Source organism: Rhinatrema bivittatum, chromosome 4, assembly GCF_901001135.1.
Source record: "Rhinatrema bivittatum chromosome 4, aRhiBiv1.1, whole genome shotgun sequence".
Taxonomy (NCBI): Eukaryota; Metazoa; Chordata; class Amphibia; order Gymnophiona; family Rhinatrematidae; genus Rhinatrema; species Rhinatrema bivittatum.
This window is the reverse complement of record NC_042618.1, coordinates 122,442,446-122,465,518: the sequence shown is the minus strand read 5'-3', so window position 1 is coordinate 122,465,518 and position 23,073 is coordinate 122,442,446. Positions and strand designations below refer to the sequence as shown.

Sequence of the window (23,073 nt, the reverse complement as noted above, 5' to 3'; positions counted from 1 at the left end):
AGTTCCTAGTTTAAAAAAAAAACCCAAAAACTGGATAATTTAGTGGATTTTCTTTTTTCCCTTCTGTGGATATCTTATTTTTACACCTTGTGTTTTCACAATTGTATTAAAATTTGCAAGAATTTTTGTATATACAATTTGAACAAAACTTGTCTGGTAGAATATTACCACTACATTATACAATAATTTATTTATGCATCTTAGTACCAGCAACAAAAATACTCCAAACCATTTGTAATTCCTGCAGCTGGATCCCCCCCAGAACAAAAAAAAATATATATATATATATGAATTGTAAAGTGACTCCAAAGCTAACTTTGGGTCACACAAGCTGCATTCAGAAGACCTGTAAGAAGAATTTGCTAATTGCTACCTCTTTTCTGCCTCCCACAGCCTGCGTCTCCCCATGAAAGACCTAACTTCTTTCCAGTAAGTCTATAAACCGTGATCTAACACCGCATATTTCAGTGGATCGCTCCTGTATTTGGGAGAAAGGCACCAGCTGCGGCAGTCAGCCACATCACTCCCCTGCTATCAGAAATACTGCAGGGATGTTACATGTAACCGCAGTCCTTTAAATCCTCGAAGACATGCATGGATAAACACCTTAGCATGCACAGCTCATGGTGTTCACTGGGATTCAAGATAAGGCCATCATGACCTGCCCCTAACTAAGGAGTCCCTAAAATGGCTAAAGTGGTTCTGAGACAGATATGGTCTTTGGCTTAAACACAAAGTCAGGCAAGCAGTAGATGCTTCTCTTACCACAGCAACTTCTACCAGTGAAATGCAGCTTACACACTGGGGGGATTCTGCACAGAACTGCTCTTATCACACTGTAGGGAATTAAAGTAGCCCATACAGACTGGATGGGAAGAGACTGCATTGGAAGGCTTAGGAGGAGAGGGGAGAGAAAGTGTGGTAGTATCTGGATTGGTGGGAGAACATGATGTAAAGATTACTACATTGTATAATGTGCTAAGCACCTGCATTTCTTTCCAGGAATGTTCCAATATTATTCTATTTAACGTCTAGAGGGAAAAAAATAAAAAGCAATGAATTTTGTATTATTTCTGCTAGGCCTAACTTCCTGGGTTGTAAAAATTGGATCTGCTAGCAAACCATTTTAGATTTTCCTTCAGAGTTCTTGGGATTGAATGTGGGCAGACCCAATGTGTCTGCACACAGAGGAGTGAAACGTTCCCACCTTCCACTAGCCTTGGTTAAGTGAGAGCCATTCCTCAAGCTCTCCTGCCAGGGTCAGTGAGGTCCTCATATTACACTTTGATTTAACTTTGCTACTTCAGATTCATTTTATATGACTGTATGCTACATTGTATTTTTGTTAGCCACCCTGGGCAGCATGCCATATAGAAGCCAGAATTACTATTACTATGACTGTCCTGCTACTCTACCGGTCCTAATTAATAAGCCAATCTTTGAGCTTCATAGAATGAAACAAGGAAGACAAAGACAACACAAAAAGATGCAAAGGTTAAACTATTTGCAACATAGCAACTAAAATCTTGAAAGTGAGTGAACACATTCTTTTTGTGCTTCACCTTCTAGCTGAGATGTTTCACACTAACCTTCCTTCTTAACTCCACATTTGACATCTTTGCTTCCACTCCAATTGCCTTTTGACATTGATACCACATTTCACTTTTAAACCCAAAGAGCAATGCTGTGACCTCGGACCATTGTACCTGCTCCACATGGCAACCAATGTGCACCAAGTACGTCTCTCTCTATGGCAGACAGAACATCCTATAGATGCACACAGTAAGTGCCACCTGTGTGTGAGCAAAATGGTTCACAAAGCAACCTTAAACTTGGGCACAGAGCCTGTTGGATCATAGTACTATGTTCAACATATCAATGCACAAACTGGAATCACAAACTTCCAATGGTCATAACTAAAGTGGTGCACTGGCTCCCCCCCCCCCCCAATCTCCCCCAGTAGAAATGGTACACAAGAGCCTACCTTCTGCTCCAATTGACACCAGTTTGACTCCTTTGCTAGCAATAAAATCCAAGGCCTTGTTGACGTTGGAGATTTTATGCACGCGCATCTTGCCTCTCTCTGGCTTGGGTAAGCGTTCACCTGGTCAAGGACATGCAAAGGCATTGTTAGGAGAGGAATTATTTCACACACTTAGCAGAAGCATGCATGCAGGTTTATCTACCATGTCTTGGGATTGGGAACAGCTGTTTTCTAATGTTTTATTCATACAAGCACATGCTCTGTTTTACCAAAAATATATCTGGGTTCTCAACCTTGGAAGCATTTCTTACCTACTGAATATAATTTTCAGCAGGCACTATCCCCCCCCCCAAAAAAAGGGGGGGGGGAATATAGTTACATTTACTTATGAATATACAGTTATTGTATGAAATTGGATTACATAAAAATTCAAATTGATATCCAAGGGAGAGAAAACTCCAAGAGCGATGGAATAAAGAATAGTTTATAGGGCCAGCCTGGTGTTCAGTGGCAGTGCTATGGAGGCACTTGGGATTGACTCCTGGCTCAGGTCTTCTTCTCCATGGGGTGGCTGGCAATGTTAAGGCAGCATTTCTCACAGCCCCTAGGGGTGAGAGCGTCAGTCATTGTGTAAGGGTGCCACCTAGTGGCTGGATTTAGAGCAAACAATTGCAGGGTTCTGGAAGGAGCTCTGGTGCACGGCCCTTAGCCGAGGATGGTTATTGCAACAACTAAACACGAATCAACCAACCTCAAACCCTCTCTCACTAATTCCTGCTGAATATTTATCATACTATTACCATTCACAACTGTGTCATATTTATTCATTTGATTACCTATGTACCGTTTCATAGTCTTATTTTTTCACTTGCTATTCTAATGTATCAATAGGCTGAAATGTAAATATTGTGCTGTTCAATTTCTCCCCTTCCATCCCAAGTTTATTTTCCTTGTTTTTTGTAACTTTCCCTCTCCCTTTTTCTGATTCACTGTATTTAAAGTTCAAGGTTCTTATTGAAAATTTTGTTTTTTACGTTACGTTATGCTTTACACTCCTTGTTATTTGTAAACCGGGTTGATGTGATGCCTATCATGAAACTCGGTATAACAAAAACAATAAATAAATAAAATAAATAAATAAACTAGACTACAGTAAAGTGGATGGGGGTATAAAACAGGAGAAAATTCCCTGGTAAGTTGGAATGAAGGCTCATGGAACCAAAGCTGGAAGCCCAAAGGAGCAGGAGAAAGTGTTTAAAAAAAACCAAAACAAGTTTATAGTTGAAAGGGGGAGAATTAGGCTACACCCTTGTGACTGAAGACAGAATGAAATAAGTATAAATCAAAGGCAGATTAAATATGGATTAGCATACAGTGAGGAAGCATATAAAATGTTTTTGTTACAGAGGCAGTATTCCCTTTTTACTATTTATTCCTGTATTTGATGTTCAATCATTGCATTTTGTGTGTGGATGGCTTGATTTATTTTTTGTGTGTGTAGCCACTTTTTTTTATACAGTTTGTTCTGCGTGTCCACCCTCCCCTTCCACAGTAGCATCAGACTGGCTATTTGTAGCAGCCTTTGGTCCACAGCCAAAACCTTGCAGCATAATCCTTATATGTGCACCAGTGTATTTAATATTTATCACCTCCTTTTGTATCTGTATTTGCACTGAATTTTCTATTACTCTACATGTTCCCATTATGTTTACCACCTTTCTGTAAATTTACTTGCACTAAATCGCCTCCTCCCCCTTGTATTATACGTTAAAGTTGTTCTTGCCTAAATTTTCTTTCGTCAAGTCCTGCTAGACCAGTGATGGTGAATTCTAGTCCTCAAGTGCCACAAACAGGCCAGGTTTTCAGGATATCTACAATGAATATGCATTGTATGCAAATCTCTCATGCATATTCATTGTAGATATCCTGAAAACCTGGCCTGTTTGTGGCATTCGAGGACTGGAGCTCGCCATCAATGTGCTAAACCAATCCATTATTCCTGGGATTTCCTGGTTCCTCAGCTGCCAGAGACAGGAGTCACATTCCCTTCATAATTTCACTCTGAGTCTTAAAAAGGGGGAATGCTTGCAGGCCCTTGCCATTAGCCTACTGTGAAAACAATTGAACCTCCTCTATATCACTATTTTGTTTTTTAAACATACTTCTTTCCCTCCTCCCCCCACCCATTTTTTTTTGTCCTTCATGGTCCATCTTCCCTTCAGAGAAGGGAGATGAACTAGAAGACAGCGTGAGAGAGAAAGAAAGACGTATCTTAGTACCACTCTGTATACATCCAGTAGTTGAAGACTTCTGCCCTTCCCTTTACATTCCCCCTTTCTTCTGAACACTGGCAGCACCACTTCCTGATTCAGATGGAGAGGAGATACTCCCTTCAGAAGGAATGAGGGCACAGTCTTAAAAGGTAACTGAATGCGAGGATATTACCAAGTACAGCTCTCTACATGAGAGGACCTCTAAGATGGGGCTGGCTGAGCAGATTACTATCAAGAAGTTAGCCTTTATGTTGTGTCCATTGTCTCAGACGGCTTCGACCCTTGTGCTTCACCTTTTCTGCTCTCCCCGCTAGCCTTGGGAAGATGGCTGCCGCCGCATCTGCAAGCCGCATCCTCCGGCATCCCCGGAACGGCTATGGCAAAGCCTCACGCCATGTTTCTCCTAAAGGCCACCTAGGGTGTGCGTGTGCACGCCACCTACGACTTTATCCTCGTCATGGCGGGAACCTCAGGGGCGTCCCCCCTTCAAGTGACGTCACGCCATCCGGGTAATTAGCCTACGCTTGTTTGCTAGCTCATTGAGTTAGCAAGGATTGGATTGAAGGTTTGGGCTCGTCCGGTCTAAGCTACTCTGCCGCTTCCTTGCTGCTGCTGGAAGCCCTCTCTGCCCTTCAGGGTATACTCTAACCTGGGTACCCGCTCCTCGGGGGCCCTCTGCTTTCTTTCAGGTGCCTCACTGGGATCAGGTACTCGCTCCTCAAGGGCCTGCTTTCCCTGCATCGGTGCCTGTTATCATCGAATTCTGCCTGGTGGAATCAACTTTACAGCTACCATCTAGTGAATAATCTAATTCTCAGTCTGTCTCATCTACAGCTCTGCCGTACTGGGAAACCTACACCGGGATATCCCTATACCATCTTGGTGAGACGGGTTCCCTCTGCCGAGGGTCCCTGGACTGCTACCTGTGGTGGTATACATCAGCTGTACAATAAAAGACAAAAAAACTCTGTGTTTGTGCGTCTCGAGTCTAGCCCAGTACTGTGGCTCCCCTCGGGGCTCCTCCCCGTAGACATGGTCATCTCCCACAGTACCAAGAATCCACTCAAACACCTCGAAACCTAACACTTTAGTGATAAATCCTTGATGAATGCTTGCTTCAAGGGCTGAAAGGGCACACCTACTAATGTTCTGTTGACCAAATTAAGAATCCTAGACTAGGAAAGATCAGACTGAAGGGCAATCATATCCACTCTGCCCCTCTCAAAGAGCACCCCACATCTGACCGTGCAGCAACCTGGGCACCTTTAATGAGGCCCCTATAGCAAGATATGGCTTCCACTTGCACCGTCAAAAAAACTGAGGGCTAAGCCCTTTTGTAAAAAGTCTAGGATTCTTGGAATATCTGCCTTTGCTGGAGAAGTCCCGCAAAAAGTTTCCAGATTAATATAGGCAAACGAAACTGAGTTTGTAGGAGCCTTCAGTATAGTTCCTACTACTGCAAGTATCCTCTGCTTCGCACCTGAGTCCTTTCAAGGGCCAGGCTGTAAAACAAAATGGAGATTTTCTGTTGGTATCAAACCTTGCCGGAGTAGCCCCTAGCCTCTGGGAAGCTGCAGGGACATCCCTGCTAGCAGCCTTATTAAGTCTGCATATCATTGTCTCCTTGGTCAATCCGGAGCCACCAGTATCTCGTCTGATACACCATTTGCCTGGATCCAGCTTGCTTCCTGCTTAGAAAATCTGCTTGTGCATTCTCCCTTCCTGCGATATGAGCAAAACTAGGCCAGATTTCTCACTGCCAAGAAGAGTATCTCCCTTAGTTCCTCTGGAAGCCTAGGGCTGTATATGGGGCCCCCGCCCCCCCCAGCCACTTGTTCACATATGCTATTGCTGTGACATTTTCTGAAAGGACTTTGACTGCATTCCCCTCTAACCTTGGCAGGAAGGCCCAAGATGTGCCAACCTGATTGCCCCCAACTCCAACTTGTTTATTGGCCATAGAGCTGACCATTTCCCCTGCACCATCTGGCCCTAGCAATGTGCTCCCCACCTGACCATTCTGGCATCCTTTGTTAGAGCTACCCAGCCTGGAAATATTAAGTCCACTCCTTTTCAGAGGTTGAGTGTTCCAGCCCCCAGTCTAAGCTCTCCTCCACCGTACGGGGAGCCCAAAAGGCAATGGTCGTACATCTGGGAGGATGGTGACTAGGGAGCTAGTAGAGCCTGTTACATTGTTGCATATGCAGCTGGAGGTAATACAATACCCTGGGCACCTCTAGGTGCAAAACGTTTTAACTTGCTCCATTTATTTTGAAGATTCTCTTGGGTGACTTTAGTGATTAGAAGGCACCAAGTTGCTTTTTACATAGTTCACTACCCAACCCAGTCCTTCTAGGAGCAAGATTACTATGGCCAAAACCTGCTGGCTTTCCTGAGTGGATTTTGCTTTTATGAGTCAATCATCCAAGTAGGGATGAACTGTTATCCCTCTCATGCTTAGGTCTGCCACCACAAATCACCACTACTTTAGTGAAAGTTCTCCGCACCATCACAAGTCCAAAGGGCAGGACCTGAAGCTGAAAATGCTGGCCTAAAATGCAAAAGTAAAGGAGATCTTGAAATGAGAGACTCATATGTCTATGGAGATAGGCCTCTGCCAGATCCTATGATGCCAGAAATTCTCCTTTTCTTACTGCTGTTATTACCACTCGGAGGGTCTTCATCCTGAAGTGAGGTATCCTCAAATACCTGTTGAACTTTTTAAGTCCAGAACAGGCTGAAAGCTGTCATCTTTCTTTGATACTACAAAATAAACTAAATACACCATTTGCCCCTTTTTTGGGGGCAGAATTGTGATCATAGCTTCCAAGTCCCATAGCCTATGCAGTGTCGATTTTACTGCATCCCTTTTGACATGTGGCAAGCAGGAATAGATCATAAATGTTTGGTAATGGGGAGATGCAATTGGGTACATACCCCCCTTGAAATTGTTTCTAGGACCCATTGATGTGTCATAATCTGAGCCCACTCCATGTAATACCATGCCAGGTGACCACCTACTGGTAATATTACAAGAGGGGCCCACGTGACTTCATTGTTGAGGATGACTGCTACCTGCAGCTACAGGGTCAGTCTATGGTCTCCTTGCCCCACACAAAAGGATTGAGATTTACTTCGATGTAAACACCATGCCCGACACGTTACCCATGAGTTAGTATTTGAACTGCTGTCTTCTAAAGCCACACCTACTCAGGTACTTTCTGTTCTCCAGGAGTCGTTGAGGCTTAGCTTCACCTAAGGCTTTTACCCATTTCCTCCAAGTCTTCTCTGAATAGTAGACCCCCTCCTAAATGGAAGCTTATACAGGCACAACTTGGAAGCCGAATCTGCCCCTCATTTATGAATCCAACTTCCTGGTTATGTCCCAGAGATGATCGACCTTAAAGCAAGTCTAACCAGATCGTGCAATGCATATGGCAAAAAAAAAAAAAAGCCACACATTGCCAATTCCATGTGCACAATTTCCTCAGCAAAAGGCTGCCCGCACCATACAGCTTCCGCAAATTGAGGCCTGGATTGCCATAGTTCCCATGGAGAAGGCCTGTTTCAGGGCTGCTTCTAACTTCCTATCCTGAAGGTTCCTTAACACTATACTTTCCTCTACAGGATGGTAGTTCTCTGGGTGACTGCAGACACTAGTCCGTTGACTTTAGGAACCCACAACTTGTTCTTCTCTTCTTCAGGGAGAGGGTACAATTTCCCCATCATCCTGCCACCTCTGAGACCCATCTGTGGGGAATCCCACTTCATCAGTACCATCTGTCTTATGGCCTCATGTAAGGGTAAGGTCCTTGCTGGCTTCCTAATTCCCTGTAAAATGGGAAAAGGTAAATACAAAGAGCAGCTGGAAATCTGTGACTACAAATGCTCGAAGTCTAAGCAACAAAATTCCAGACCTGCAGGCCCTAATGGTGGAGGCCGACTTTGACATTGTTGCTGTTACAGAAACCTGGTTCACTGATTCTCACAATTAGGATACAGCCATCCCGGGCTATAACTTGATAAGAAAGGATAGAGGACAAAGAGGGAGGAGTAGCTCTTTATGTTAAAAACAATATTCAAGCAACTGAATTGCAAGGGATGTGAGGCAGAGAAGAAGCATTGTGAACAGTCCTAAAAAAAGGAATATGGTGCTTTCATTCTTACTGGTGTGATCTACAGGCCACCAACTCAAACAGAAGAACTGAACAGGGAACCCATTGAAGACATCCCAAAGATGGGAAAGAAGGGTGAAGTGTTGCTTGTTGGAGATTTTAATCTGCCGGATATGGATTGGAGAATCCCTTCTGCGGAATCTATGAGAAGAGTCCTCCTGGATAAACAACTAAACAGGAAAAAATACGTGAGTTCTCTTCTCAAAGATGGATTCTACAAACTTAATGTTTTAACAAAAACTTAAACCCCTTCTACACACTCAAGACCTTCGAACTGTGATTCAAACCTCCCTTTTATCAAAACTGGACTATTGTAATTCTCTCCTCCTAGGACTCCCATACGCGAAGATTAAACCGCTCCAAATGTTGCAAAATGCAACTGCCAGAGTCATTACTAACACCCGTAAATCAGACCACATCACCCCTATCCTGAAAGACCTGGCTCCTCATCCCCTCCAGAATAACCTATAAAACACTTACTACTATACACAAATCCATAAACTATCACAATTCCCTCTGGCTGGACATACTTTCAGTGCTGTCCAACAGAACGGACCCATGAGAACAATTCACAAAGGAACTCTGCATGTTCCTTCTCTAAAAATAGCGCACCTCTCCTCCACTAGGGAATGTCCATCGCAGGCCCTACATGCTGGAATTCCATGCCCATGATGCTTCGCTTAGAATCTTGCCCAAATAAATTCAAAAAGAAATTAAAAACTTGGCTGTTTCATCAGGCCAACCCAGATTAGTATGATTAGTCTACTTTCATCCTCCCCTTGCTGTCTTGTTTTCCTTTTAATCTCTCAGAGGTTCTCCTTCTCTCTTACATCGTAGGTTTCTTTTAACTTTCTCTGAAGTTCTCCTTCACGCTCTGCTCTTTTCCTGAATCCTTGCCCTTACCCCCCCTCATTCTCCTCTACAAGACAATGTAATCTCTAGAATGTTGGCTTATGGAACTTGTCATCTAATCAACAGTTGTATTTGTGATTAACTCAGTTTGAGATCTATCCTTTCATTGCCTTCTTTGTTATTGTTATCCTGTTTTCCCTTAATCTCGTTATAATGTATTTTCCACACCTTTTTGTTAAAATGTGAACCGGCATGATGTTTCTTACTAATGCCGGTATATAAAAGCTGTTAAATAAATAAAAATAAGTAGAGAGATAGTGGATGCTCTTCAAGGGGCTCTTCTCAAACAAATGGAAATGGAACCCACAAAGGAGGATGTGATACTCAATCCGGTGCTCACTAATGGTGATAATGTCTCTAATATTCAGGTAGGGGCTCACCTGAATACCAATGATCAGACAGTGTTGTTCAGTTTTGCAAACAGGATACAGAGAAGTAACATGAAGACCTGAGTTATGAATTTCAAAAATACAGACTGTGTCAAAATGAGGTTGTACCTGGAGGAAGAATTGAAAGACTGGGAGAAAATGGGTGAGGTAGAACAACAGAGGGCCAAGTTAAAAGGAGCTATTACAAAGGCAACAAATCTATATGTTAGAAAGGTAAACAAGAGTAAGAGGAAAAAGAAACCTATCTGGTTCTTTAAGGAGGTGGCTGAAAAAATAAAGGCAAAAAGAATAGCGTTCAAGAAGTATAAAGGATCTCAAAAAAGAAACACAGGGAAAAATGTTAAAACTGAGGGAGACGAAGAAAGAAATAAGTAAGGCAGAAGACAGGATGGCCAAAGAGAAAATGAGATAAAACATTTTTCAGAAATAGCTGTGAAAGAAGGCAGGTCAGAGTGGTATAGTGAAATTGAAAGGTGAGAAGGAGCAATATGTAGAGAGAAACAAAGAAATGGCAGAAATATTAAACAAATACTTCAGTTTGGTATGCACTAAAGAAGACCCTGGAGAAGGACCGTTGCTGGTTAACAAGACTGTAGATGGGAATGGAGTAGATGAAACTCTGTTTACAGAAGAGAATGTATGGGAGGAACTAGGTAAACTGAAAATAGGCAAAGCTATGGGGCTAGATGAGATACACCCCATGATACTGAGGGAGCTCGGAGATCTGGTGGCAGGTCTGCTGAAGGACCTGTTCAATAGATCCCTGGAAATGGGAGTGGTACCACAGGATTTGAGAAGTGCGGTAGTAGCCCTGCTTCACAAGAGTGCTGAAGGAAAGAATAGTGAAACATCTACAATCCAGTGGGTTGTTGGACCCAAGGCAGCATGGATTCACCAGGGGAAGCTCCTGTCAGTCCAATCTGATTGATTTTTTTTGATTGAGCGACTAGAGAATTGGATCGAGGAAGAGCACTCAATGTGATCTTCTTGGGTTTCAGCAAAGCTGTTAATACTGTCCCGCATAGAAGGCTTGTGAATAAAATGAGAAGCTTGGAAGTGAGTGCTAAGGTGGTGGTGTGGATTACAAACAGGTTGACTGAAAGGAGTCAGTGTAATGGTAAATGGAACATACTCCGAAGAGAAAACGATGTTAAGTAGATTGCCACATTTCAGTATTGGGACCAGTTCGGTTCAATATCTTTGTGAGCAACATTGTGGAAGGGATAGAAGGTAAAATTTGCCTATTTACGGATGATACTAAGATCTGCAATAGAATGGACATGCCTGAAGAAGTAGAGAGAATGAAAAATGACAAAGCATGAAGAGTGGTCGAAGAATTGGCAGCTGGAATTCAATAAGTGCAAAGTCACGCATCTGGGGTGCAGTAATTCAAAAGAGTTGTATGTGATGGGAGATGAAAGACTGATGTGCATGGACTAAGAGGAATCTTGGGGTAATACTGTCTAAAGATGGCAAAGCAATGTGACAAGGCATTAGCTAAAGCCAGAAGAATGCTGGCTGAATAGAGAGAGGAATAATCAATAGAGATGTGAATCGTGTCCTCGATCGTCTTAACGATCGATTTCGGCTGGGAGGGGGAGGGAATCGTATTGTTGCCGTTTGGGTGTGTAAACTATCGTGAAAAATCGTTAAAATCGTGAGCCGGCACACTAAAACCCCCTAAAACCCACCCCCGACCCTTTAAATTAAATCCCCCACCCTCCCGAACCCCCCCCCCCAAATGCTTTAAATTACCTGGGGATCCGGCGGTGGTCCAGAACGGCGGCGGTCCGGAACGGCCCCCTCAATAGAATCGTGTTGTCTTCAGCCGGCGCCATTTTTCAAAATGGCCGCCGCAAAATGGCGGCGGCCATAGACAAAAATGATTCGACGGAGGAGGTCGTTCCGGACCCCCGCTGGACTTTTGGCAAGTCTTGTGGGGGTCAGGAGGCCCCCCCAAGCTGGCCAAAAGTTTCCTGGGAGTCCAGCGGGGTTCCGGGAGCGATTTCTTGCCGTGAATCGTTTTCGTACGGAAAATGGCGCCGGCAGGAGATAGACTGCAGGAGGTCATTCAGCGGCGGTCCGGAACCCCCGCTGAATGACCTCCTGCAGTCGATCTCCTGCCGGCGCCATTTTCCGTACGAAAACGATTCACGGCAAGAAATCGCTCCCGGAACCCCGCTGGACTCCCAGGAAACTTTTGGCCAGCTTGGGGGGGCCTCCTGACCCCCACAAGACTTGCCAAAAGTCCAGCGGGGGTCCGGAACGACCTCCTCCGTCGAATCGTTTTTGTCTATGGCCGCCGCCATTTTGCGGCGGCCATTTTGAAAAATGGCGCCGGCTGAAGACAACACGATTCTATTGAGGGGGCCGTTCCGGACCGCCGCCGTTCTGGACCACCGCCGGATCCCCAGGTAATTTAAAGCATTTGGGGGGGGGGTTCGGGAGGGTGGGGGATTTTAATTTAAAGGGTCGGGGGTGGGTTTTAGGGGGTTTTAGTGTGCCGGTTTTCCTGCCCTCCCCCTTCCCCCGATTTACGATTTTTTTAACGATAATCGGGGGAATTGGTATTGTATCGTGGCCCTAACGATTTTTTGACGATTTAAAATATATCGGACGATATTTTAAATAGTCAAAAAACGATTCACATCCCTAATAATCAATAAGAAAAAGGTGATAATGCCTTTTTACAGGTCCTTGGTGAGGCCTCACTTGGAGTACTGTGTTCAGTTCTGGAGTCCGTATCTCAAAAGAGACAAAGACAGGATAGAGGTAATCCAGAGAAGAGCAACCAAAATCATGTGGGGTCTGTATGAGAAGACCTATGAGGAGAGATTGAAGGATCTGAATATGTATATCTTGGAAGAGAGGATGTGCAGGGGAGATACGACACAGACTTTCAGATACCTGAAAAGTTAATGATGCACAATTGACAATCCTTTTCTGATGGAAAGAAATCAGCAGAACTAGGGGGGGGGGTTCCACAAAATGAAACTCCAGGAAGGACAACTCAGAACCCACATCAGGAATTATTTCTTCATAGAGATGGTGGCAGATGCCTGGAATGCCCTTCCAGAGGAGGTGGTGAAGACGAAAAGAGTGAAAGAAATGAATGCATGAGGGTAACTTACTGGTGTGGCAGTTACTACCCTTAACCAATAAGCATTCATACTGTTGATGCAACTCCATCGCTCTCTGCTTCAACAGTAGAGGAAAAGGGGAATTGGATTCTGACAGCAACCAATGAAGGCCCTTACTTCTATGGTCTGGGGAAACAAATAAGCACGGGGGTAACTTGCTGATGCAGCGGTTTCTACCCTTAACCAATAAGCCTGATACTTTTGATGCAACATTGCTCTCTGCTTCAACCACAAGGGGTAACAGGGAATTGGATTCAAACCCTGAACTCAGATCCAGGGATCCTGAACCGACCCCTGGCCTTGCTTCTACATCGCACAGGAAGCCTGGTGTATTAATTATCAGGACAAAGTCTGGTGAGCAGCCTATAGGATGGGTTCCTGCTGGATCCCTGATGGTGTCTAGTTCAGGGCCCCACTCTGGGCCAGATCTTGCTACTTGAGACCTCCCTGGTTCCTCTTTCTACAAGAGAGGCCACTGGGTCTGTTTGCCCAGGGAATAACCCTTTTCCCCTCAAGGCAGGAGAAGCCATATCCACCACTGACCCGGCCCAATCCTGTGGCCCCTCCCCAACCCAGAGAAGGGAGGGACTCCTGTTGGGTTTGGACCACCAACTGTTGCGATCCCGGGTCGGCCCCGGGATCGCCACCTACCCCGTCGCGGTCCCGGCTCCAGCCCGCCTTCCCCGGGCCTCCGGGGACCTCTGCCGCTGCAAGCCCGACGTCTGCCTACCTCGCCCGGGCCTGCAGGCTCCTCTGCCGCCGCGTTTTCGCTCCGTCGGAGCAGCCGGCGTCCCTCTGCGGCTGGCTCCGCCCCCTAGACGTGCGCGCGCGTTTCAGCTCCAAATTTAAAGGGGCCAGCGCGGGAAAGTCTGGTTCCTCCTCCGGCTGACGTCAGACGCTGCAGGGCTACTTAAGCCCTGCAGTTACAAGACCCACCGCCTTGCAACGAGGTTCCCAGGGTTCTCCTGCTTCTAGTTGCGGTGTTCCTGCTTTTCTTCTGGTTTCTCTGGTTCCTGACGCGGATTGGCTTTCAGTGATTCTCTGGCTCTTGACTTGGATTGGCTTCGGTGTTTCTCTGGTTCCTGACCCCGGTTCGGCAAGCGGTGATTTTATGGTGTACGACTTGGCCTGGTAAGCAACGACCCTCCGGCTCTCGACCTTGGACGTCAGGACTCCGTCTCCGAGGATACACCTAAGTCCCAGTGGCCGGGTCCCTACGGGCTCCTCCTGGGGGGACACCGGCTTCCAGGGTGAATCTCCTAAGTCCCAGCGGCCGGACTCTTATGAGCTCCTCTCGGGGGAGTACCGGCTTCCAGGGCGAAGACCTTCTACCACCAGGCCAGTCCCACCTTCTCTTCATCTCCCTTTGGGTCCTTGGTCGCATAGGGCCTTCCGTGGTTTTCCTCCACCAGCCGTCCTCGAGTCCGCCTCTGCCGCCTCCCGGTCGGGGCCACTGCTGCGAACCCTCACAGCATTCCATCCTTCGGTTCCGATCGGCCCAAGGGTCCACGAAGCTAACACCAACATCTGCAGAAGGAAGGAGCCAGCCATGCTGGGCACCTTCTTTGCCCCTCAGGAGCAGCATCTACATCCTCACAGCATCCTAGCTGCTCCTTGACTTATGCTTTTACTTAACTTTCCCTTATTTATTTATTTATTTATTTATTGTTAGCATGCTGCTCTGCCAGGATCCTATGGGGTCTAGCACTTCCCCATCTGTGCATGGTAGGCCACTGTCCATGGGGCTCTCCCTCTGAGGGCTCACCAGCTACTCACCCACCACCTCTGAGGGAAAACACTATGGGGAGCTGTTTGCGACAGCGCTACTTGCCACGGTCACGGTGTGTGCACTAACTCCTGTCAGCTGCACTACTCTCCTCTCTCACTTAGTTCATCATTTTAATCTTTTTTTTTCTAAACTTTACCAACTACCACCAAAGCTCCAGAGATCTTAAGGGAGTGAGAAGTGAGTGAGGGGGACCAAGAGACCTCAATGTATTAAGAATTAAATCTTCTTCTCTATTTTTTTTTTTTAATTAAGGTTACTCCAGGTTCTCCAGGGGTTCCCTACACTTTTGTTAGCAGAGACCCACCTAGGAAGATCCACATTCGCCTCGGGAACAGGGAAGCACCATTAGGTGCCTGCAACCAAGAGGGGGGTTCCCACCTGAGAGGAAGTTGCACAAGGGAAATCAGCCCCGAGAGTTTGTTGACCCAGGGGCTAATCTGGCTCTACCAGGCCCTAGGCTGCACTCGAACTCTGGGAGCTTTCACAAGTCTGTCCACAGTTGCAGGAGAGAGACTACTAAGAGTGAAGTCATGAAGAGGATGTGACCTCTGTCTCCGGCAGCTTAAGTACAGGGAAATCCCAATAGTACTGGACTGATCTAGTAGGCAGAAAGGAAACATTTTATTATACTCTTATTGTGTTCTTGGACTCAGTACCTACTGTAAAATGAGAACCTGTTTTAACATGCTTTGAACTCTTTTGCTGGAGAAGCATGAGAAAAATAAACAAAAACCGTAAGGCCCGTTCAGTTTAGAATGCTGTAGACCCCAGTTCATCTCTATCTTTCTCATTACTTCTTATCTAGGGATCCTCCTTTTCTTGATGGAAAATCAGTGTGTATTAAAACAACTTCACCACCTTTTATCTAAAACAGCAGGTGTGCCTTGCAAGTTTATGTAGAATACAAAGTTATCTCCTCCAGCCTCTTCCTCCCCTCTGCAAAACTAAAAGTATTTCACCAGCATTTGCATGGGGTGAAAGGGCAGGAAATCATGTCCAGAATACAGCAGAGGAGCTGAGAAATGAGAATATTGGTGAACAAGAGCATTTCACCTGAGATGACTTCCAGTAATAACATCAGTTTAAGACCATCCCTGAAATCCTCTTCTATGTTCTCAATCTGCGTGCCAGCTTTCCGAAGGTGAGAATTGCACCATGCTGTGAACGTCTGCAACAGAAAAGCAAAGAGGTGGTCGTGGTTAGCTCTCCAGATTCCCGGAACAGGTCATTACATGGTCAGAGGGGGATCTTCCACATGGATTCAAGAATGGACAGTACAACAGGGTAACAAGTAAGATTTTAATTTGATATATACATGCTCTTCAGAATTTTATTTAGTACTTCATACGTGCCGCAATCTCTGGGGTGCGAGAACTGTCATATTTCTGTTTTCCAGAGAGCATGCAGATTTTCACAGAGGAAGGAATACAAGTATCCTAATGCATTTGGGTAATGAGGCATGAAACAATCAGATGAATTGCTCAAGGTAACTCAGAGGCAAATCTTGAATTTCTGTTCCAAATCTTCTCCTGATTCACTGTTTAATGAGTTAATACCATGGGAGAAGGTGTGATCTAGAAGTTAAGTATTTTTAGCTACAGTAGGTAAGCAGGGAAATATTTTGCTGTCATGCCATATAAATGCAGCAGAGCAATTTAAATTTATAAAACCACATTTACCTTTTAAGCCCAAGGCAACATACAATGTAAACATCAAACAATAAATCAAAGTCTAACAATTAATCAAGCTAGGGCTAATAACCAACCAATACAATTTAAGCATGCATAGTAGTGTATATAAAACAAGTTAAATGCTACTTAAAAGATTCTTAAAAGAGGGCGCAAACATGGCGACACTGTATTCGAGTTGCAAACTAGAATAGTAATGAAAAGCATAAACTTTTCTACTGCTTTCTTAAACTCACATAGGCTAAAAACAAATGTAGATTAAAAGGCAAGTTATTCCATAGGTACAGTGCCATGTAAAATAATGCCTTTTTTAGGGAGCCTCTAGTTTTGTCTTTAAACAGGTAGAGTTGTCAATTTAGGACATATAGACCCCTATCGAAAGGCCAAGAATAGAGGGCCAAGTTAATGTTTGCTTTTAAAGTTATACATTTAGAGGGAAATTTTCAAAAGGATTTACATGCTTAAAACTGGGATTTGCGTGTGTAAATACACTTTATGCATGTAAGTGGGCTTTTGAAAATTGCTACAATATATGCCACTGAATTGTCAATAGGTTTTAAATGCATAACTGCACTTAAAGACAGTTCATTTAAAACAAGCATGAGGGCGCCCATACTCTAGAATTTTAAATCATGCACACAATTGCACACGTATGATTTAAATTAAACCTACCGCATGTAAGCATGCCCCTAATTTTAAGCCATTACTTAAGCCAGGATACCAGAAACATCAAGTCAGCCCCTGAGTGGCTGGAAAGCAACCTGGCAATTTTTTTTCTCCCTGTGCTACTTTCAGTCTCTTAGCCACTGCAAATTTCAGTTTTGCAGCATAGAGATGTTTTAGCCCTTTTCTGTCCCGACTGCACCAGCTGTACTGTACAAATGTCAAAAGGAAGACCTACACTCAAGGCCAAAAGAAGACAAGCGTAAAAGAGGAAGCTTGGCCTACTGTGTAGAATACTGGACCATGATTGAGAGAAGGTTCTGGGATATGGATTTCCAACTCCCCTGCGCCATAAACTGAGGAGCCAATGCAGTAAAATGCGTACTAGTATTGAGCGCTTATAGTCTTAAAATGTGAGCAAAGCCGCATACCTTGGGTGCCCAATGCCATATTTAAATGAGAAGCAGCGTTAAAAAGGGTGTGCTAAAGGAAAATTGTGCATCCGTAATGCTCAGTTTATTGCATTGGGTGCCCAATTGCAGCTGGCACTCAATAAGGGTGTCCCATTTTCATCCCACTTCTTTTGTTTGTTATAATTCACTTCAGAAACCTCAGCAAAATATTAGGCGTCCCTTGCTATGGACATCTGATTTGTGTAGCCATAAGAAAAGTGGGTTGCTTTTAATCATGTCAAACTATACAATTGTTTTTCTCCACCAAAAGCAGCAAATGAAAAAGTGTCTCAACAAAACTAAGAAGGAACACACTTATTGCAGAGAGAACCTATTTTTTTTTTTTTATATTTTTTCATTGAGCTCTTGACATGTTGACTTTACTCCACCTTTGAGGCTGGAGTTAGATTTACCATGTTAAACAGTGTGCGTTGGGTGCCCAGCGCTTTAATGCATCGGGGGTAATATCCAATATCCTTATCTACATACAATTTACATGTGACGGGCACCATTGGGTATGCATTTGTTTGGACACGCTAATCTCCTTATTTTATTGGGCGCTAGTCTAGCACATACAAAATGTGCACCCAACCGCCTGTAAACCCATGCGCTAGGCTAAGTGCACTTTATTGCATTGGCCCCCGAGTGACTATAGATAAATCATCTCCTTTTGTCACTGGGGTTGGAATTTCAGCTTTGATCTAGTCTTACTCTTCATATGGTACCTGACTTGTGCTCATTTGTAAAGAGCAAAATAGTCCACTATAAGTTCCACAACCGCCCATACCCCCTCAAGGCCCAATTACGCCTGATCTGGACAGCCCACTTGTTTTGAAAAGACTCCTCTGTTGATGCATTAGTTCTCTAGCTCATGCATTACTCATGTTTTTTGCCCATCAACACTGTTCTCTGTTAACTGTATATCCCTATTTAGCCTACCCTCTTTTTTTTAGCTATTCCCTACATTTATTCACGTTATTTTGACGAGTTATTGTTTTCTATTTAATATTTATGTTCTTATGTTCAGAAACTCTGTTTAATGTAACGCCTTAACCACGACAGTTTTGTTCTATGGAAACCGACCTGATTTGATATTTGTATTGAGAATGTCGGTATATAAAAATCCTAAATAAATAAATAAATGTGCTTTTGGTTACAAGAATTGTATAAATCCAGGGCAAAAAATGTATCTTGAGCAGTTTAGGTCACGATAGTCAACCACCGATTCTAGGCTCTAAACATTTTACATGGCCTCACAATTTTCACTGTCTATGTTCTTCGCAATCTGTCCTTTAGACAAAAGAATAAAAACAGCACACCAGTCTTTAGCCAACTGTAGCTGACAGCCGCCACGTCTCACCACACTTCCTGACCAAAAGAGAAAGGCTTTATAAGAGGAAAACACTACTGAGAACAGTCAACTAGCCTCGCTTCCTGCCTGAAGAAAGTACCTGTGCAGAGCGTGCACATCAACAGGCCACAGAGTTTGCGTGGACCGGAGTAACTAAGCTCAGAATAGGAGACAATGCCCTGGAATTTTTAGTGCAGGTGATTGCGGTTGGAGTGTTTAGCTTAGATAGCTCAAGACAAAAAAAATAAATAAATAAAGGGAAGCTTGAAAAGGAATTGTTTTCCCACGAAATCTGAAATGAGCCTGGTCTGCAACCTGGTTTCCGCCCCTTCTGAATTCCAAGAAGAATTTAGCAAGTTTCCATGTAGATGAAAGCAAATCAGCCCATGGGCGAACATGAGCAAAAGGCAGTACAAGCAGCAGGGTCTGTTCATCAACTGCGCTACTCCACCAATAGCTCAGACTTATCCCACTTGCTGTTCAGCCCAAGGAAACAGCTGAGCACCCAGCGACAAGGCAACATTTACCAGTGTAAACCCACAAAATTTCAGGGAGGTGGGAGGAATCCAAGTCCTTTGGCTGGGGCTTTACAAGCAGTCCTTTTCTCAACATCTGCTACACCTATTGCTGTGCACACCATTTTATTTTTTATATAATTTTTTGTAAACAATTTTTTTTTTTTTTTTAAATAAATGCTTTTTTTTGTCTGTCTTTCACAAAACAGTTCCATAGGGCAACTGGAAATGTCAAAATACTCCATCCCTGCAAGAAAGAACTCCTTATGAACATATAGAAGATGCAGATAGCAGAGATTTTGGCATTTATAGCCCACAGTAGCCAGAAGACCTATGCAGGTTACAATAAAAAGGTTCATGAAAAACAAAAACCTAGACAAACAAAACAGACAAAAACTCAAAACAAAGTAAGAGCCACTACTGAGGGAACAAGGCATTAAAGCACCTTAATCACTGAATGCCACTGGGTACAAAAAGTTACCTGCAGATTGAAAACTGACTGAAAGACCTCAACCTGGCTGCTCAAAAGCCCGAGTGAATAAAAAGGTTTTCAAAAGTTTTCTGAAAGTTAAGCAGACCTCCGCACCTAAAAATTCAGGTAATGATCAAGCTTTTTATTGAAAATATTTATATTCCACTCTCCAATGTTCAGGTTGGGGTACATTATACACAGAAAATCATAGAACCACCCCCCCAAATAAATTGATGAAGCATCTGTGTTGGAATATGCAGACATCTCAAACTTCTCAGCCAAAGGAAGCTAAGGACCCCAGCAAAACAAAATCAGGATAGACAGCCACAAAGAAGCTCAATCAGCAACCCAAAATATAGTACACACTTGTGGCCTACAGTGGATGTTGCAGAACTAATTTGGTTGAAAGGCAAGAGGTTCATCACCTCCAACAGTTCTCTTTAATGTAATCCAGAGGAAGGTGAAAAAACACTCATCTGTAGCCAATGCTGTTAATCTAAACCTGAACGAAGGGTTTAGGATAGGGATGGCCAGCTGCAGTCCTCCAGAGCCACAAGCAAGCCTCGTTTTCAGGATATCCATGTAGAATATGGACATATTTGATGCACTGCCTCCATGGTATACAAATCTCTCATATTTTCATGGTGGATGTCCTGAACACCAGACCTGTTTGTGACATGCAAGGACCAGAGTTGCCCCGCCCCCTGGTTTAGGGCATTCAGCTGCTGCATTCTGAATGTCAGATTAAACAAAAAAAAAAAAAGTGGAAAAAGCATGCAGAGGCATAGTATCAAGAATGCTTTCCAAGTTAGATTTGTAAGGAAGAGGATGATGAGGTTCCTACATTACATTCTGAGTACATGCTGTCATTTCAGCATGTATTTTCCACTAGCTGCAACATAATTCCACAGGTTTCCTTCTCAATCATTGCAGTGACAGTCTTGGGCAGAGGGCCATGTGCAAGGGCTCTTTTTGGAACCCTACAATCATGAGCTCCAAACCAGCAATTAGGGGTTTGCCACTGCATAATAATTATTACTCCCTCTCACCTCTGCCCTGGGCTGTGAATGCTGTCTCTGCATTATCCTCTGCCCTGGGCAAACCAGGGAGCAGAGGCCCTAAGTCAAGAATCAAACCCAGTGCTCAGCACAGTCATAGTAAACATCAGATATTCCCCTAATGCAGGCATTAGCGTTGAAATGTGGACTGTGTCAGGTCTGTATCATCTGTGTATTCATTGCTGTCTTTGGAGACAGTCATATGTTTTGCAGATATCTGACTAATCTAGAAGAATCTTGTGAAGTTTCTCCTACCAGTTCACCGAGAACCTGGGAAGTATACTTCTGTTTACAATTTGTGCAATTTTTTTGTTGTTTTTTTTTAAAGAAATTGTCATAAGTTCATGTGGCAAAACTGTGTTTTGCATGCTTTGTGACTTGTTTTGCCTGTGACTGTTTCTCAGAGAGTTTATTTGCTTTGAGTTGGCCTGCAGGTGATGTTTCCTACACTGAATTCAAACAGAAGCTTGGGATGCTGACTTAACTCAGACTAAGGCTTGGACAGCATACATATCCCAGTATTCTTGAGGAAGCTGTAAGACTAACATTCTGCAGTGCCATTGGCCAGAAAACTATGACTAGTCAGAAGGTCATTGGTCAGAGAGTTAATGTTAAGTACTTTGTGCCCTGATTGGCCCTTCAGACAGAGAACTTAGTCTTGAAGTTGCTAGAATTCCCTGGTCTCTGCTAGGAGTACAGAGAGCAGATATTTTTGCTGAGATCCTGTTCCAACTCTGGTGTACAGCAAATTTTCTGATTGGTAGTAAAAAAAAAAAAAAAAAAATATTTAGCTAATTTATCATTTAATCTTTGTTTTATCTATTGCTGGTTGCAAATATAATCTTTTTCCGTTCACTGTTCCCAGTTCGCTCTGCCCATCCGGGACTGATTAACGCTCCCAATGTTTTTGTATTTGGTCTGCAGGTGTATTTCTAGGAACTGTGTGAACCCTGGATTGTGTGGCGTCCCTAGGAAGCAATTAAAGATAACCTTGAGGGTGGTGTACATGCCCAGAGGCAAGCGGGACCCAGTTGGCAGGTAGGAAGTTGCCAGTGTAGGAGCACATGTAGAGGTGGGCCTGGGCAGTGCCTGGCAGGACCCTCAGAGCAGCTATAGATTTAACCCTGAGGAGGTGTTAGAAGTAGCGATAAGGCATTATATGACAGTTCCTATAAAAGAATTTTCTAAAAACACAAAGAAGAAATTAAGCATGATGGGAGATTTTACACTAGAATGCATTATATTTGCACACCAATAGCTTTGCACATTTTTTGCCTTTTGCACAGAGATTGAAATAGACAGATACACATGAACATATGGGATGGCTATAATCCATAGTTTCATATCTACTGATGATTCCTCCATTATATGCAATAGTTCCTTTATGCTCTAGCTACTTGTTTCGCACATCTACCTTCATACCACTCCTTTTGCTTTCCTTTCATTTACATGAGCTTGCATTTGCTTTGACTAATACTGAGGAGGAGGATGACAACCAGGAGACTTTTCCCACAAAACTAGACGAATGTTAGATTCCAATATCTCTTGAATATTAAATCTGTTACTCCTGGGGGAACTATGCACCAAAAAAAAAATAAATTACAAATTCTGCACCCAATTTTAAAATTATGCAAACTTTGTTTGTTCAGATAACACAATATATAATCAGTCTGAGTAATAATTAGTGTATAATGCAATACAGAATAAAAGATTACTCAGATGCAGAATTTTTAAATTTTTTTGTGCAGAATTTTCCTAACATAAGGTCTGGCCCTTCCAGACTGCACTCTCCTCCCTCAATCTCAATGACCCTCCCCAGCTCTCTTCCTCTTTCAGCTTGAACTTCTTACCCATGTTTGATCTCTCATCACCCTTGAGTTAATACCCCAGTTCACTTACTACTGTCCCCCTTTCCCCCCCAGTGTTGACCCCTCTTCCATACCTTTCCCTCTGCCTCACCAGACAAACTCTCCTCCTCTTGTCCCATTCCCCCCTCACTCCCAGGAAGCCCCCTACAAGGTTTGAACCTCTCCCCAGTGCTCTCATCTTACCCCAGCAAGGCTCCTAGCTTTGTCTGCTCTCACAAGGCTTGAACCTTAAAGGGGGGGGGGCAGAAAAAGCTCCTCCCTTCCCTGTTCCCACCCCAGAGAGACTCCTAGCCTTCTGCCTTGACACACTCGCTTTAGTAAGACACCCACCCTCTGTCTACCTT

General features: G+C 43.9%; 1 protein-coding gene across 1 annotated transcript in view; it reads right to left on the bottom strand.

Moving 5' to 3' along the window:
- Positions 1–23,073, bottom strand: part of ACTN1 (actinin alpha 1) — a 246,119-nt gene that overhangs the window by 145,055 nt on the left and 77,991 nt on the right. Inside the window, 2 exon segments of the mRNA XM_029598807.1 lie at positions 1,985–2,104; positions 15,716–15,830. Coding sequence (XP_029454667.1) covers positions 1,985–2,104; positions 15,716–15,830 — 235 coding nt within the window.